The sequence below is a fragment of the Parasteatoda tepidariorum genome, chromosome 12, assembly GCF_982258835.1.
Source record: "Parasteatoda tepidariorum strain Cologne lab strain chromosome 12, Ptep-v5.0, whole genome shotgun sequence".
NCBI classification, from domain to species: Eukaryota; Metazoa; Arthropoda; class Arachnida; order Araneae; family Theridiidae; genus Parasteatoda; species Parasteatoda tepidariorum.
This window is the reverse complement of record NC_141766.1, coordinates 13,148,056-13,165,618: the sequence shown is the minus strand read 5'-3', so window position 1 is coordinate 13,165,618 and position 17,563 is coordinate 13,148,056. Positions and strand designations below refer to the sequence as shown.

Below are 17,563 nucleotides of genomic sequence, written 5' to 3'. Positions count from 1 at the left end.
AAAAAAAAAATCGAAACACCACACATTTCATCCTAAACAATTTTTGGTACAGGTATTTATTTTCAGTTATGTATTTAATAATTTTCTGTAATGCATTTATCATCTGATACATTCGGTTAGCCGGGATAGCCTAGTTGGCAAGGGGCTGGACTCGCATTTGTGAAGAACTGGAGTTCAAATCCAGACAGCCAAAGACTCCCTGTGTAGTAAATGGTGACTGGTGCACGTTATCGGGTCGAGCCGCGATGGTTCAGGGGATAGAGTGTTCGCCTTCCAATGAGGTGAACCGGGGTTCGATCCCGGTTATGGCAGGTCGCTACGAATTCCGCATCCGGCTTGCACCCACCACAGTGCTGACGTGAAATATCCTCAGTGGTAGACGGATCATGGGTCAGAGTCCCCTTGCCGTCAAGCTAACCATGGGAGGATCTCGTGATCTTCCTCTCCATGTAAAACAAATACGGGTTAGTTCCACCAAGAAAGTCCTCCACGAAGGCAAATTTCTCCCAATACTTGATCCAGGGGTTCAAAATTACAAGGTAACGGAGTTGAACATTAGTAGTCATAAACCCAAAAATTTGGTCGGCTGTTCAACGACGGTTATAAAAAAATCCCTCCGAAGGTTATAAAAAAAATCAAAAAGCCCTCCATGTTCTCATAAGAAATTATACCTCTGGGGTTACTGAATTAGAGATTGATCGTTCTCTGGTTCAGATCAATGAATGGGTCCACTGTATTAACGGGTGTGGCGTATGGGTGTAACAGAAGTCAAATTCTTGGCCAAAGATAGCGTTACTGGAAAACAAGATATATCTCACACCCTCTGCTTTAATGGCAAAAGACAGCGACAACACATATTTGGTTATATTCTGCAATATAATAAATATGCGATATCCATTTTATTATTTTTAATAAAACTACTTTTAATCATAAACATAAATTCTGTGATGGTGAAGGACTCAGTGAAGCCAACCCAACGTTTTTTCTGGAAAGATGCCCTTCCTCGAAATCGTGGAGACTCTTCTCGGCTCACATCGGGCTTTTGAGGAAAGAGTTTACCATAAGTTTTACTGTTTTTATCGAATAAAATATTAGCATGAAACGCCGTAGTTGGTTAATAAATAAGGGCAAAATAATAAGATCTTGATGCAGCCTTGAATGTTACATTATATAGCGATAACTAATATATGTTAGTTTAAAACAAAACTTAATGGAAAATGAAGAAAGCAATTATCAATCGGTATTGAGTTTATTTGCTCACGAAATACATTTGCATATAGTCAGATTAGTAAACGAGGCCAGGCCATGACCACCTCCAAGATGATAATAATTTTACATTTTGCCAACCTTGCCGCCTTCAAAAAAAGAACGTCTTCATATCGAAAAAAACCACCCAGCAGTCCCAAATAATAATAATAATGTATCACGAATTGTAGAAAAAATAAGTGTGAATTACTCTTGAGCCTCTCTATGAATAATAAATCAGTAATGGTAAAATAGTCAAACTCTCAATATGCATAAAATTTCGTCATGTCTTAACTAAATTGCATCAACACCTTTTGATGTTGATTTTTTTACAATAGTCAACCAATGTAGATTCTCTTTTTGGAAAATAAATCGTTAACTCACGAATAGTGCATATACAATGCATTGGTTTCAAAGTTTTCATAATTATGTGGGTGTTAGAACCGACATTTGTGAGTTATTCTATTGTTTTGACTGACAGTTACTGTGGGTAAGAAGAGGTTTAACTGTCTAGCCAGAGTATCATTAGATAATAATTTTTTGATGGTTTGCGATAACCGTCTAATCAAGTTGTTATTTTGTTGATTTACAGGAAGAGATAAATTTTTGTGCTAAAAAGAATAAATATTAGGTTTTGGGAAAAGTTTTTTTTTGGTGCCTTTAACTTCCTACCGGGTTTTATGCGATATATTTTAAATATACGAAGCATAATCTACAGTTTGGATAAGCTTAAAAAGCATATTAAAGTTTTATTTAGAACTAAATATTGTTTTTTAAAGAAAAAAATCAATGAAACTAATTTTTTTTTATCAACTTTTGAAAATGAAACTTATTGGCTTAAAATCAAAAACAAAAAAATGTATTAATAAATAAATTATAAGTGGTCTAAAAAATATAGAAGTGGTAAAATAAAATATCTCTATAAATATGCATCGAATGAAAAATCTAAAATAAATTAATAACTAAAAACAGTGGTTAAATATTTTCAAAGTAGGGGTGCGGTGGAAGAAACTTCAAACCCTAGTTTGTATTGCAGATTTTCAGGAAAAAAAATGTCACAAATTTAGTCAAAATGGTTCAAAAATGGCGTCGTAATCGCAAATGAAAATGGGAAGCAAATTCTTTAAAATGAAGATATCTCATAATAAATAATCTACAGCTCGACATAATTTCAAAATAATATTCAGTTCGAAATAATTTACATCTCGACGTATATAGAATCCTACACATTTCAAATAAATATAGATGAGTTTGATATTTTGAAAATCTTTCCAATGGTATGCCTAGTTCTGAAAACTTATTGCTAGTTTTACTGACTATATTCTGACTCCCATTATAATTTTTTAAAACACATTCCTTTGCTAAATATTGTATTTATTGCACAGTTTCACTTTAATGAAATGCTACCATGTGAGTTATAGTGTCGGAGTATTTTACTAAATAAATTAAAATTTTTTTAAAAAATAAAATCAGTTTAATTCCTCGAATAAGTCGTTCCACAAACATATTAAAATGAAAGACCTTTTTTATCCTTTTATAACTCAAATGCACAGAGCAATATCTTTAATAAATAATAGCACTAGAATTGCTTTAAAAAAATACTGTACTGGAAATTTTTTTTCCTCCATATTTTTTTATATGATATATTAAGAAACGTTTTAAGAATAAAAAATCTTAATATATATATATATATATATATATATATATATATATATATATATATATATATATATATATATATATATATATATATATATATATATATATATATATATATATATATATATATATATATATATATATATATATATATATATATATATATCGAACCAATTTTTTTCGTAGTGTTGAAATAGTTTATTTAGTTCTGGTTTATGATGACTACAACTTGGCATAAAAGCATATATATATATATATATATATATATATATATATATATATATATATATATATATATATATATATATATATATATATATATATATATATATATATATATATATATATATATATATATATATATATATATATATATATATACGCCTCGTATATATATATATATATATATATATATATATTAGAGAATTTTTTTTTTAATTTATAAAATGTTATATTTTAATGTAATATTCTAAGAGAAATGAATGATTTAATGTGCAAAATCGAAGCGCTTGAAAATAAAGATATAAATCATGAAAAATTAAATAGTAAAAGAGTGATAAGAGACAATACTTACAGTTTAGGAATCTGAATTCTGTCGAGCTCAGGATGACGTCCGTATTCTTGCCAAGATTTTCTGGAAGAACTTGCTGGCCTACTAGGCATTAAATCTGTTTGTAAGATGCTTGGTGTTTGAGAAAGATCGGAATAGTCAAAAACCTGAAGGAAAAAAAAAAAATTTTTTTTCAAAAATAGAAAATTCTAATTTAATTCTAATAACACTATTTTTTAATTCGTATTTTTAAATTTTCTAATATTTTATATAAAACCATTCTTTAGAATTTCTTAAAGGGTTAAAACCAGAGAGAGTCAAAGTTATGTATTTGTGCGATTTTTTGTCTTTCGAGTTACCAATATTTTAAATTAGTAACCAACTTGTGGGAACACATAATAGAACCGCCTGCAAATCGTGAGCCACGCAGTTAATCCTAAATCAGGGCGATATATCGTACAATATCGCCTTTTTTGAGACACATAATAACGATGTTTACAGCATATCCTCAGGATACATCCTGAACACAATATTATCGAATACATGACATTAATTAATAACGATGAATATTAATTAATAACGATGAATATTAATTATTGACAATGCTAAATACAGATGCTTATTAACAACGATATGTACTGGAAATTATCATCCACGATATTATCAAGAGTATCAATAAATATAGGATGTTAACCAGCAAAACTCTTTTAATGAAGAGGAAGAATATATTTTCAAAGCAAATGTGAAGACAAGAGCAGTCGATCGAATTTTAAGAAAGTTTGGAGAAAGCATTCATCCTGCAAATGACTGATAAAGGAAGTTCACACACGAAAACAATGCTCTGAATATTGTTTTTGTGTGTTATGTATTGTTAAATTTTTATAACTTCTCATTGTTACTTTTAAAATTACAATTAAATTTTTTTTCTTCTTTGTTTTTTTTTCACCCATAAAAAAATAATGTAATCCAGTTTTAATAAAAAAAAAAATAGCAATTTGTCATAGAAATTGGTATTTTCTGACAATATATTGTTTTATTAAAATCCTTGATGTAACCTAAAGACCACCGATTCTAATGCTTCATTGGCAGAGAAATTAAGAAGAAAATTTTTCTTTGCCTCTTTATTTTTAAAAGAGCTACGTAGAAAGACTTGTAATTAGGTACTTTATTTGTTCAGAAGAAGTGAAACACTTTTAAATTAATTCTAAGATATACTCTAAACTTGACCCTAGAAGACAATCAGTATAACGAAATGACTTCGAGAAAAAAAAAAGAAATAAAATAATTATACATTAAAAAACGGAAAATAAGTAAACTAGCAATGTCCGGATTGGAATAAGGAGTTGAAGATTAAATGCTTAGTAAGAGGGTTGCTATTTATATTTCTGGCCTTGGCAACAGTAAGTGTTGCTAGGCGACCGCAGACGATCATAATCGAAAGTTTGATATTTTTAAACATAAATTCAGCAGACGATTTACCATTATAGCTTCATTTGTGTTGTTGACAGTAAATTGAAAAGTTCTTCTCTTTCAAAAAATGGAATTGAATCGTGAACATTTTCGTGCCATTATTTTTCATAACTTTCGACGTGGATTGTCAAGACAAGAGTGCTTCGATGAGCTTAATTCTTTATTCAGCGATAAAGCGCCATCCTACAGCACTGTAAAAAATTGGTATAACGAATTTAATCGTGGTCGATGTTCGATCCAGGACGAATCCCGTGCAGGTCGTCCAAAATCCGTTGTTGTGCCAGAAAAGATCGATGCTGTGCGTGAACTGATAAAGCAAGATCGTCGTGTGACATACCGTGAGATAGAGGCGTCTTTGGACATTAGTATGACTAGCATCAATAAAATATTGCATGAACATTTGAGCGCAAAAAAAATTTGTTCGCGTTGGATCCCGCATAATCTGACAAACGCTCAAAAAAAGGCTCGTGTCGATTGGTGCAAGGAAATGTTGGAAAAATACGTTCAAGGTACATCAAAGGCTGTGTATAACATCTACACAGGTGACGAATCATGGATCTATGCATATGAGCCGGAAACAAAACAACAATCAACTGTATGGGTCTTCCAAGACGAGGCAAAACCAACAAAAGTTGTTCGAGGAAGAAGCACATCGAAACAAATGATTGCCCGTTTCTTCGGCATTAACGGTCATGTGGCAACAGTGGCGTTAGAGCAACGCAGGACGGTCAATTCTGAATGGTACACGACCATTTGTTTGCCAGAAGTCATCGGAGAAATTCGAAAAAAGCAGAAGAACAGGCGAATCATTCTTCATCATGACAATGCGAGCTCTCACACATCGACTCAAACAAAGGCATTTCTGACGGAGCGAAAGATCGAACTGATGGGTTATCCGCCGTACAGCCCTGATTCAGCACCCAATGACTTCTTCTTATTCCCACACATCAAAAATAAATTACGTGGACAACGATTTTCGACCCCCGAAGAAGCGGTTGATGCATTCAAAACGCATGTTTTGGAGTTACCTCAATCGGACTGGAAAAAGTGCTTTGAAAATTGGTTCAAACGCATGCAAAAAAGTATTGATCATCATGGAGAATATTTTGAAAAACAATAAAACCAATTTCGATCCTACATATTTGTTTCTTCATTATTAGGCCAGAAATATAAATAGCAACCCTCGTAGCAGCATAAAAATTAGAAATTACGACCAATATGACATGCACTAGGTAGGTAGGTAGTCATTTTATTTACGTCGCACTAGAGCTGCAGAATGGTCTATTGGCGATGGTCCGGGAAACATCCCTGAGGATGGTCCGAAGACATGCCATCACAATTTTTATTCGCTGCAGAGGGAATTGGTCCCCTGGTTTGGTAGTCCGACGACCTAAGTGCGAAGTCGAGCACTTTACGGTAGAACAGTTTAACGAGGACCGATACCGCGCACCCTCGGTCCCTACGCAGGCTGATCACCTATCCGCTTACTGACCCGCAGCCAGTGATGCTTGACTTCGGTGTTCTACTGGGAATCTTATCTTTACGATCAGTCCACTGCGGGACTGGCATGCACAATATCGTAAAGTAATTTTGAATTATAAAATGTTAGTTTCTCTCTTTTTTAACTTCAGAACTATTTGTTCTATCATCCTTGAAATTTAGATTTATTTATTTCAAATATCTTAAAGATTACCTGAGCTCTCACTATAAAGAGTTTCTTACATGCACATTAATAATTTTTATGTCAAATAAAGTCCACATGATCCACATGAAGCGTTGGCGAATTATGCCATCAAATTAGTATCACTTAATTTTGCCACTTTTGAAGCGTGAATCTATAACACTGAATAATTTAAAACATCAACTGTAATTTAAATAAAAAAAATAAGTCACGCATTCAAAAGTAAAATGAAAGGTGAAATAGTAGTATTGAACTTGTCTAGAAAAGCTATATGCACGTCGCACTGTAGGGCGGGAAATGTGAAGAAAGCAATTACACACTTGAAATTTGAAGGCCATTTTTGTTAATGAACTCGAGCTTTTTTTCAAATTCTAATTTGTTAGAAACGATTGATTAAGGCTTATAAACGAAAGTGTGTTTAAAATGTATAAGGAGTACGATGGGGTGAAAAGATATCGATATTAATAGTCTATTATTAAAAAAAAAAGAAAGAAAGCGCGTGCTGATCTACTGTCTGCTGAACTGCAGAGTTGAAATTTGACATGCTGAAAGGGCCATTTTCATTTATGAACTTAAAGATTTTTTTAATAGCTATTGCAAGTCCTTATTGCAAATTTAAGTGCTGTTTTCGTAAATATTTCTTCTTTTACTTTTTTTTTAATGTAAATAATTTCTTTTCTCAAAATTTTAGTTTTAAAAGCTTGCCCTTGACTTGATTTAATAAAATGAAAAAGAGGAAGAAATTGGACGTTATCGCACATAAATCTGAACCTTTGAAGAATCAGGTAAGTGACATTTTCAGAGTGTTTTTAAACAGGGTAGGAAGAAATAAGTAACATCAGAAATATTTTAGTACAGATATTTTAAAAGGCGAGGCTAATAATAATTTGCCTTAATTTATTTACCACTACCAAATTGGAAATAAAAATCATGCAAGCAAACTCAAAACTAATGTAGATTATTTAAGTTAAAACTGAAGTGAAAACAAAAGCAATTCTGTTACATTAAACTTACTTATATTGATGCGATCATTTTGTATTATTTTCCCTGATTAATAAAATACCTCTGAAAATGTCACTTACCTACATCTTTCACTGTTTATTTCCAAGTTTTTATAAATGTAAGAGGCTCAACAGAGATAAATATCATTTCCAATTTAATATAAGATTTCCGTTACATTATTAAGTTACTCCTATCAATTTCATCTTTTATATTATAAGGCTATAGTTACATATTGGTGACAAGTAAAATTACTTCTAATTTATATCTTCTCATCGTGTCACTCTATTTGTTACATATTCAGAGTTCCTAAGCTTGATTTTTTAAGTGTAGTTGATTTTTTTTTCAAATCCAAATAATCGCGTTCGATTAACATATCAACAAAAATATTGTTACATAAAATTATAATAATTATATATTTTGTAAACAAAATGTTTTTTTTTCAAAATATAGATTTTTCAAAAAATAAATATATAAATAAAGACAAATGCGAGGCAGTCATAGAGGTTGGAGAGGGAGGAGAGAGCCTTCTAATTTAGATAAAAAAACTTATTTATAATAAGAGGAAGTATATTGATAATGATAATGCTATTCATTTTTTTTATTAATCAACACATTAGATATTAAAAGGAAAAAAAGGTAATGATATAACAAAAACATGTCTTAAGCACTTCATTTCATTTGTGAGAGCACTGTAAAATCGCTAAAAAAATTAAAAATAAATGAAAAAATTAAAACATTTTTTGTTCTGGCTATGTTAACGAATGAAAAACATTTAAAAATCTTTTAAACATATATACATTTTTAAGAAATTCAATTTGTTTTCATTGAAAAATTATGTCAGAATAATAATAATCATAATAAGTAATCCAAATTTTGTTATTATGATAATTTCTTTTAATTAAAATTTTATATGTCTCTTACAGTGTTAAAAAATTATAAGATTTAATAAAAAATTATTAAATCCGAGAATTATTGTTTGTTAACGTATAAAACAACAAAGCGAGTGGCTCTGCGGGTTGAAGGAATACAACTATGGCGTGCTGGAAAGTCTAGTTTTGTTTATATACAAATTGTTTTTTTTTTAAGCATTTAAATTTGTTTGCAGTTTTGTTTATACACAAATTTTTTTTCTTCAAATACTTAAATTTGTTTGAAAATTTTTGAAGTTTTGAGTTCTTTTTTTCACGAATATTATCTCCCTTCTAAAGATTATTTGTTTTGTTACATAAAAACCATGCTTTTTGAATTGCGATAAGCTGTAAAAAAATATACAAGGACCGAATAAAAAAATTTCAGAATCTAAAATTACATCGAGAATTATTAACTGTTAAACTTAATGCATAAAATACCACGCAGGTAGCAGGAAAGCAACTACGGAGTTATAGTTCTGAAAAGTCTAGTTTTGTTTATACACAAATTCTTTTTTTTCCAGATATTTAAATTTGTTAGAAAATTGTTGCAGTTTTAAGTGCTTTGTTCCGCGAATATTATCCACTTCTTTACTTTATTTGTTTTGCTACATAAAAACAGAGACTTGAAATTACGATATGCTGTAGAAACTAAGGACAAAATAAAGAAAATTCAGAAACCCCAATTAGAATTATTAACCGTCATATTTAACCTATAAAACACCAAACGTGTGGCACCGTGGATCACAGGAATCCAACTACGGAACTAGCGCGCTGAAAAGTAGTCTAGTTTTGTGTATAAACAAATTCTTTTTTTTTTTTTTTTTAATATTTAAATTTGTTTGAAAATTGTTACAGTTTTAACTGCTTATTTTCACGAATTTTATCTCACTTCTTTACATTATTTGTTTTACTACATAGAAACTATGTTTTTTGAATTACGATGGGCTGTGGAAAAATATACAAGGACAGAATAAAAATAAATTTCAGATTCCCCAATTAGATAAAGAATTTTTCACTGTTTAACTGAACGTATAAAATACCAAACGGGAGGCTTTGTGGGTCACAGAAGTTATCGTGCGGAAATTTCTAAATTTGTTAATACACAAATTATTTTTCTTTTTTTTTTAACATTTAAATTTGTTCGAAAATTATTGCAGTTTAAGTGCTTTTTCACGAATATTATTTCGATTCTTTACAGTATTTGCTTTGGTGAATAAAAGTTTTGTGATTTAAAAATAAGGATAAGCTGTAGAAAAATATACAAGGACAGAATAAAAAAATTTCAAATTCCCCTATTAGATGGAAAATTACTAACTGATAAACTTAACTTATAAAATACAAAACGTGTGGCTCTGCGAGTCGCAAGAATATAATTTACTGAGCTAACGTGCTGAAAAGTCTAGTTTTATTTATACTCAAATTCTTCTTTTTAAATATTTAAATTTGTTAGAAAATTGTTGCAGTTTCAACTGCTTATTTTCACGAATTTTATCTCACTTTTTTACATTATTTGTTTTGCTACATAGAAACTATGTTTTTTGAATTATGATACGTTGCAGAAAAATATAAAAGGACAGAATAAAAAAAAATTCAGATTCCCCAATTAGATAAAGAATTTTTCACTGTTTAACTGAACATATAAAATACCAAACAGGAGGCTTTGGGGGTCACAATAGTTATCGTGCGGAAATTTCTAAATTTGTTAATACACAAATTATCTTTTTTTTTTTTAATATTTAAATTTGTTCGAAAATTATTGCAGTTTTAAGTGCTTTTTCACGAATATTATTTCGATTCTTTACAGTATTTTTTTTGGTGAAAAGTTTTGCGATTTAAAAATAAGGATAAGCTGTGGAAAAATATTCAAGGACGGAATAAAAAAATTTCAGATTCCCCTATTAGATGAAAAATTACTACCGTCAGATGGGGTGACTTTGGGGAACGAGGGCAGACTTTGGGCAAACTGTTAATTATTAAATAACTAACATAATAATATCGTGCGGAATTTTCTAAATTTGTTAATACACAAATTATCTTTTTTTTTTTTTTAATATTTAAATTTGTTCGAAAATTATTGCAGTTTTAAGTGTTTTTTTACGAATATTATTTCGAATCTTTACAGTATTTGTTTTGGTGAATAAAAGGTTTGTGATTTAAAAATAAGGATAAGCTGTAGAAAAATATACAAGGACAGAATAAAAAAATTTCAAATTCCCCTATTAGATGGAAAATTACTAACTGTTAAACTTAACTTATAAAATACAAAACGTGTGGCTCTGCGAGTCGCAAGAATATAATTTACTGAGCTAACGTCCTGAAAAGTCTAGTTTTATTTATACTCAAATTCTTCTTTTTAAATATTTAAATTTGTTAGAAAATTGTTGCAGTTTTAAGTACTTTTTTCACGAATATTATCTCACTTCCTTACGTTATTTGATTTGCTGCATTAAAATAATGAGATTTGAAATTACGATGAGCTGTGGAAAAATACACAAGGACAGAATGCAAAAATTTAATATTCCTCTTTGACTGTGAACCTGAAGTAAAAAATATCACGTTTGTTCGATCTGTAACTGGTTGAAATGAACAATGGTAATTTAACGTGTTCAAAGAGCCCTTTCTATTTGCGATTTTAGCGTGAAATTTGTTTCGAAATTTAATTTATTTATTGCAATTTTAAGTTTCAGAGAAAAAAAAATTAATCAGTAAAAAATTAATCAGTAAAAAATTCAGAGGGTGAAAATTCTTTCACCCTCTGAATTTTTTTATATTTCACTATTGACTATTTACCAATTGCTGATTGATTATCCATTAATATTTATAAATCAGGATTGTTATAGTTGAACTACCTAAATCAATCTTCTTGCCAAAGAAATTTAAATTACAGTGAAAGAAACATTGTATTAGTGTTTATTTTCCTTTTTTTTAATGTTACTAAGTTGATAATCAAACAAAAGAGTAACATTTTACCAAATCAATGTAATCAAATTTTTTATGTTAATCAAATTTTAGTCTAACGTTTTGAAAAAACTTCAATTGGGGTAACAGCACTTAACCTTGAAAAAAAATCAATGCAGAAAATATCGGGCAGAAGCACTATACTTTAAAAAACATCGTTGTAGGTAATACCGGACAAATGTGTACCGGGTTGTGACCCTTTACCTTAAAAAACACTTTAAGGCAGTGGTTTCCAAACTTGATGTTACTACGCCTCCCTTAAAAATATTTAATCATTTGGCGCCCCCCCCCCCCCTCTGAGGATTTCATAAAATAAAAACACAAACATTTTTACTCTTATAAAATTTATTCATACAAACTAATGGAAAACGATATTTTATTATTGTTTTTAATGAGATGGATGTGCTTGTCTATTAGCACAAAGTTTATCAAACCTTGGTGTTTGTGACGATATAGTTACTCGTAGCTCTTTTTCTACAACTAAACGAGCTCGATATTTGGATTTCATTGCAGTCAAGGCAGAAAATCCCGTTTCGCATAAATATGATGTTGCGAACGGCAGCAGTACTTTCAAAGCTTTGTTTGACAAAGTGTTATATTCTGTATTAAGATTCAACCAGTATTGAACAGGAGATACAGTCTGAAATTTATGTTTTAATGTAGTATCACAAAATAATTCAATCAATTTTTCTTTTTCAATACTTGTCAATCCAAATTCATCATCTTCTTTGTCGATAAATGGATTCTGTATCCACGCAAACTTTGTAAAATAAAGATCACCAAAATAATTCGAAAATTGAAGCAATAAACCATTCAAGTGTTCCACAAAGAGATTTTTGTTTGCTTCTATATTATCTCGGGCGCATAAATTTAAACGTAGAAACATGTCAATCTTATTTTTTTGAAAATTTGATTTCCATAGCTCCACTTTTTTAATAGATGCTTTCACTTTGTCTTTTTGTATAAGCAAATGCATTTGCGGTCCTTGCATTGATTTATTGAGAACACTCAATTTTTCAAAAATGTCAACCAAATATGCAAGTTTAACGATAAAATTATCATCCCTAAACATATTGCCGTCTTCATTATGATTTTCCTCGAGAAACATAGCAATTTCTTCTTTGAGTTCAAGTACCCTTTGAATCATTTTTGCACGAGATAGCCAGCGCACTTCACAATAGTACAGAAGTGACGCGTAATTAGCTCGCATATCTTCACACAGTTTTGCGAACAACCTTGCTTTTAATGGACTGTTTTTTATGTAATTTATAACTTTTATAACTCGTTACTTTTGCAAAAACATTGTTAAGTTCCTCGCTTATAGTTTTTGATACGAGAGCTGCTCTGTGGAGCATGCAGTGCGCCCAGAAAACCTCAGGTGCTTTCATTTTAACTAATGTTTGAAGATCAGTCAGTTTTGTGTCCCGCCATTGATTGTGCACCGTCGGTACAGAGCCCAATGCAATTATTCCACATTATGTCGTTCTCATTAAAAAATCTGTCTATTATTTTGAAAATTTCATTGGATGTGGCTCTGTCAGGAATTGGTTTTGTGTCCCGCCATTGATTGTGCACCATCGGTACAGAGCCCAATGCAATTATTCCACATTATGTCGTTCTCATTAAAAAAATCTGTCTATTATTTTGAAAATTTCATTGGATGTGGCTCTGTCAGGAATTGGTTTTGTGTCCCGCCATTGATTGTGCACCATCGGTACAGAGCCCAATGCAATTATTCCACATTATGTCGTTCTCATTAAAAAATCTGTCTATTATTTTGAAAATTTCATTGGATGTGGCTCTGTCAGGAATTGGTTTTGTGTCCCGCCATTGATTGTGCACCATCGGTACAGAGCCCAATGCAATTATTCCACATTATGTCGTTCTCATTAAAAAATCTGTCTATTATTTTGAAAATTTCATTGGATGTGGCTCTGTCAGGAATTGGTCTGCAAAATAAGATATCTTCAATTATATTAGTATCGTCAACATATCGAACATATGCAATTAAATGTGCGTCTTTAGCTACATCAGTAGCTTCATCTACTTGTATGGCGAATTTTGAAGTACGCATTCGAGAAACTAATTGATCACAAGGATCTTCAGACATATCATCAATTCTTCTGCCAATTGTATTATCAGCCAGCGGTATTTGTCGCAGCTGATTCGCATAAGATTGGTCAAACATTGTTTTGACCATATCAATAGCTGCTGGCAAAACTAAGGTTTCTGCTATTGTGTGGGGTTTTTAACATTGCGCGATTCTGCACGACACTAGGTATGATGCTAGTAATGCTTTTGATGGAATATGAACAATTTTTTTGAAATTTTGGTTGTTTTTAGATAACTCATCCAATTTTCATAGAAAAAATTCTTGGGGCTTACCAACGTATTCAGAATGAATAGTTTCAAGGTGCCGTTTCAATTTGCCGGGTCTCATACTATCAGCAGCTGAAACTTTTGAACACAGAAAACACATTGGTTTTTCCACATTATCGTTAATAATATTAGTAAATCCGAACGATAAATAGGATAAGTCGTATTTCCTTGACTTGGGAGTTCTTCCTTCCTTTGCTTGTGGCTTGTATTCTCACTACTTGTGCCAACATCAGAATCTACATTATTAGTGGATTTTCGCTTATATCCTATCAAAAACTTATAAATTTTTCTGAAAATATTAGGAATAATATTATATTATTCTTAAAAAATAAAACTATTAAATTACTTACTATTATGATTAGTGGGCAATCACGTCAATAACAATAGAAACACAACCTAACACTGCTGAATCAATTAAATATTAGCTGTGACACGAAACAAATTGGTGAGCTAAACGTGCGTCGATCTTTTCTGGATGTGTGGCATCCAGTGGCGTTAGTGCGCGTGCATCTGGCTTTTGTTAAGTTGTGTCGGTCGAGTGCCGCTAGTGTCGCCAAAATAACGACTGCCTTGGTTCAAAAGATTTGCCGAGGTCTAGGACGTCTAGGTATATGGATGCTAGGTTACGAAATGTTTAGTTGAATTATGCGCGATAAAGCACGATGGTATTTTTTCATTTATTCTCTCATTTTTTACATAGAAAACTTTAGCAGTAATTTGGAAAATTGTTCACTGTGACTAATTTTCGCGGCTCCCTTTAGACTAGTCCACGCCTCCCTAGGGAGGCGCGCCTCCCAGTTTGGAAAACGCTGCTTTAAGGAATAAATATTAAATGTATACTGAGACCTTGTATCTTAAAAAATCATTCCTGTAAGAAATTCCGGGCAAGTGTAAATCGGACAATCATCCTGCTTTATTGTTATCCCAATTAATCCAAATATTATTAATTAAAAATGGGTATTATTAATAGGTACTGTTTATTTTCAATAAAATTTTGAAAAAAATTGATAATCTCAAATGAATTGTTTTTTTCTTCTTCAAGTTTATGATTATTTTTCGAATGCATGCCATAGCCCATTTTGTTACAATAAACATCTTGGCAAAATGTTCTTACATTAATGTACAATAATTATATATTTTATAAATAAAGTAATGTTCGTAATGCAGTGTATGTTCGTTATTTTCGTGGAAAAGATGAAAGCTTTAGAAGCAAAAATGATGATAATAATAATAATAATAAAACAAACAATGATGAATGAAACGCAATTGCGGGATGTTAATAATATTTCTCAATTTTAATAATAATTATTTCTAAAATCCAACAGATGGCGATCTGAGCTGTAATGTAAAAGGAATAATTGTATTCAGTTTCCTCTAGGGTACTGTATCATGAACATCGTCCTTGTTTTATTTATTAAATATATTATGTTAAAGGCGTTTGCAATGATTTAAAACCCAGAGATCATCGTATTTAACACGGTGGCTGGTGAACGAAAGAAGGTGGGACAGGAGACTTCAAGTCATTTATATTATTATAAGAAATTAGAAAATTGCAGAAAATTGCTGAATATTTATAAATGGTATGCAGCGTAATAGCAACAGAAAGGACGATAAAAGAAAATTTTAATTAAAAAAATTCTTGTTTTAAGTTATTAATACTAATCTAAAATCCCATCAAATTTAGTAAACACTACACTTTGCAAACGAGGATGGGTCCTTGAAATTTGACACTAGTTTCGGTTGGAACGAACAATAATTAGAGAAACAATTTACAGGAAATTATAGGGAGGTATCCTTTTTGTTGATATGCATATTTTGACCAGTGCAGAGTAAAGCGAAAAAGAAAAATATATCTTGAGTTTCGAGACCCCTTGCAAATTTTTAACAGCTTCAAGCAAAGCTTAAAAAAAGATAGTTTAATTTGGGGGGCCTCTGCAGTTCTCGGGGGGCCCTAAACTGCAGTCATAGGTATTGCATTAAAGCAGATCAGTCTTGTCTTAAAACTAGTCCATTGAAAAATATCAATCCATCACCATTTCAGTTTATCCGCTCATGTTCAAAATTTCAGGTGATGTGATTTAATTTTGCAATCTAATTTCAGCGTATCATTAAGCTGACAGGTTTTATTTTACTAGAGCTAAGCCAAGTCTTGATATCTCTCAATTTTAATTTTACGTAGTAATTGATTATAAAGAAAAATACAAAACACAAATCAAACTTATTGAATGAATGAAAAGCAATTTATTTTAAATTTCACAAATAATATTGTTTTTAATTTTATTTTAAATTTACTTTAAATTTTACAAATGATATTTCGGCATCCATGTTTAAGGAAGGTTAAATGGAATAAGAGTTGGTTCTAAAGACATTTTTAATATAATGACTCGTTGATTCTCGTTGATTTTCTATTTTAAGAAGTTAAGATGCCTATTTTAGAGTTCCAAATGTTATATTTACATTAAATTTTGTAATTTTAAAATTATTACATTTCACAAAATTGTCAGTATTTTATATGTTATAAAACTGCAAAAATAAGCATGGTACTTAGAAAAAACATGAGCTAATTAAAAAGGCAAAGAAGGCGTACTAAAAGAATAAAACAAGAGCGTTATCCGAAACAACTAGATGGAACTGCAAATTATATGTAATATACAAAGACAATCAAGTATTAGAAATGTATTAACGCCGCACTAAAATATACATAGAAACAAGTGCTGAAATATAATAATATTCAACAGTTTAATATGAACAATGGTAAAAATTATGAAACTTCCTTTAATTGTGTTTTTCATTTAAAGCAGGAATTAAAACTCAATTACGTAAAAGCTTTATTTAAGAAAACGCGAAGAGACAAAGTATATCTGATCAATTTTTAAATTTTTTATAATTTTTAATTTTATCAATTAACTTTTCCTTGAAAATAATTCATTATAAGTAATTGTGTTGCATGCATAAATATGAAATTTAAATTACTTTCAAACTATGCAAAGTGGAGGTATGAGCGTAGTTCTTGAATAAAACAACAACAAATCGTTTCTACCTTAAAACTAATTGGCACAGAGATTAAACAGAGTTGGCATTTTTTTAAAAACTTTATCATCAATTAGGTTGTTTAACCTTGATAAAGGAGCATTATAAAACAAGGTGAACATTTAAAACGATTTCGATTACTTATCAATAGATAGAATCAGTCAATTGTTAGTTTTTTTCCCTCAAAGAATTGATTTCGGCCGAGATTCAGACAGATTTCATCAGACAGATCAGCATTTTTTTTATCAATAGACTATTCAAATCAGTGCTTTATTAAGGTCAAAGGAAATCTTGTTTTCTGTTTTGTAAAATAAATAAATAAAAATAAACAAAAAATAAAATATATAGTTTTAGTTATTTATGAAGGTTAAAAGCAACAAAATGCTTACTGTTCTTTCTAATAAATTCAGACAGGGAGAAATTCAGAATTATATATCTGAACAATATTTTTACTTTTTTATTTATTTGCTAACTTTTTTGGTCTAAAAATATATTCATTCTCCTAAAGTTAGGGAAAAAAAACACGAATGATAATAATATGTTACAATTATTTATAAAAAAAAAAACAGAATCATAGTAAACTGTATTAGGTTTTTTATTTCACCTCGAGTTGGAAAAAAGTGTTAATAATAGACTATTCAAAACAATATTTTGCTGGAGCGAAATTACAAATTATGG

General features: G+C 30.4%; 1 protein-coding gene across 2 annotated transcripts in view; it reads right to left on the bottom strand.

Annotated features, from left to right (window-relative positions):
• The window catches only part of LOC107449518 (grainyhead-like protein 1 homolog), a 175,411-nt gene that overhangs the window by 94,497 nt on the left and 63,351 nt on the right, over positions 1 to 17,563 (bottom strand). For both annotated transcript variants that reach the window (XR_015430874.1, XM_016065069.4), the window contains exon 4: positions 3,479 to 3,621. Coding sequence is in view for 1 of the 2 variants with exons in the window: in XM_016065069.4 (XP_015920555.1) it covers positions 3,479 to 3,621 (143 nt within the window). In the remaining variant the exon portion in view is untranslated. The remainder of the gene's footprint in view (positions 1 to 3,478; positions 3,622 to 17,563) is intronic.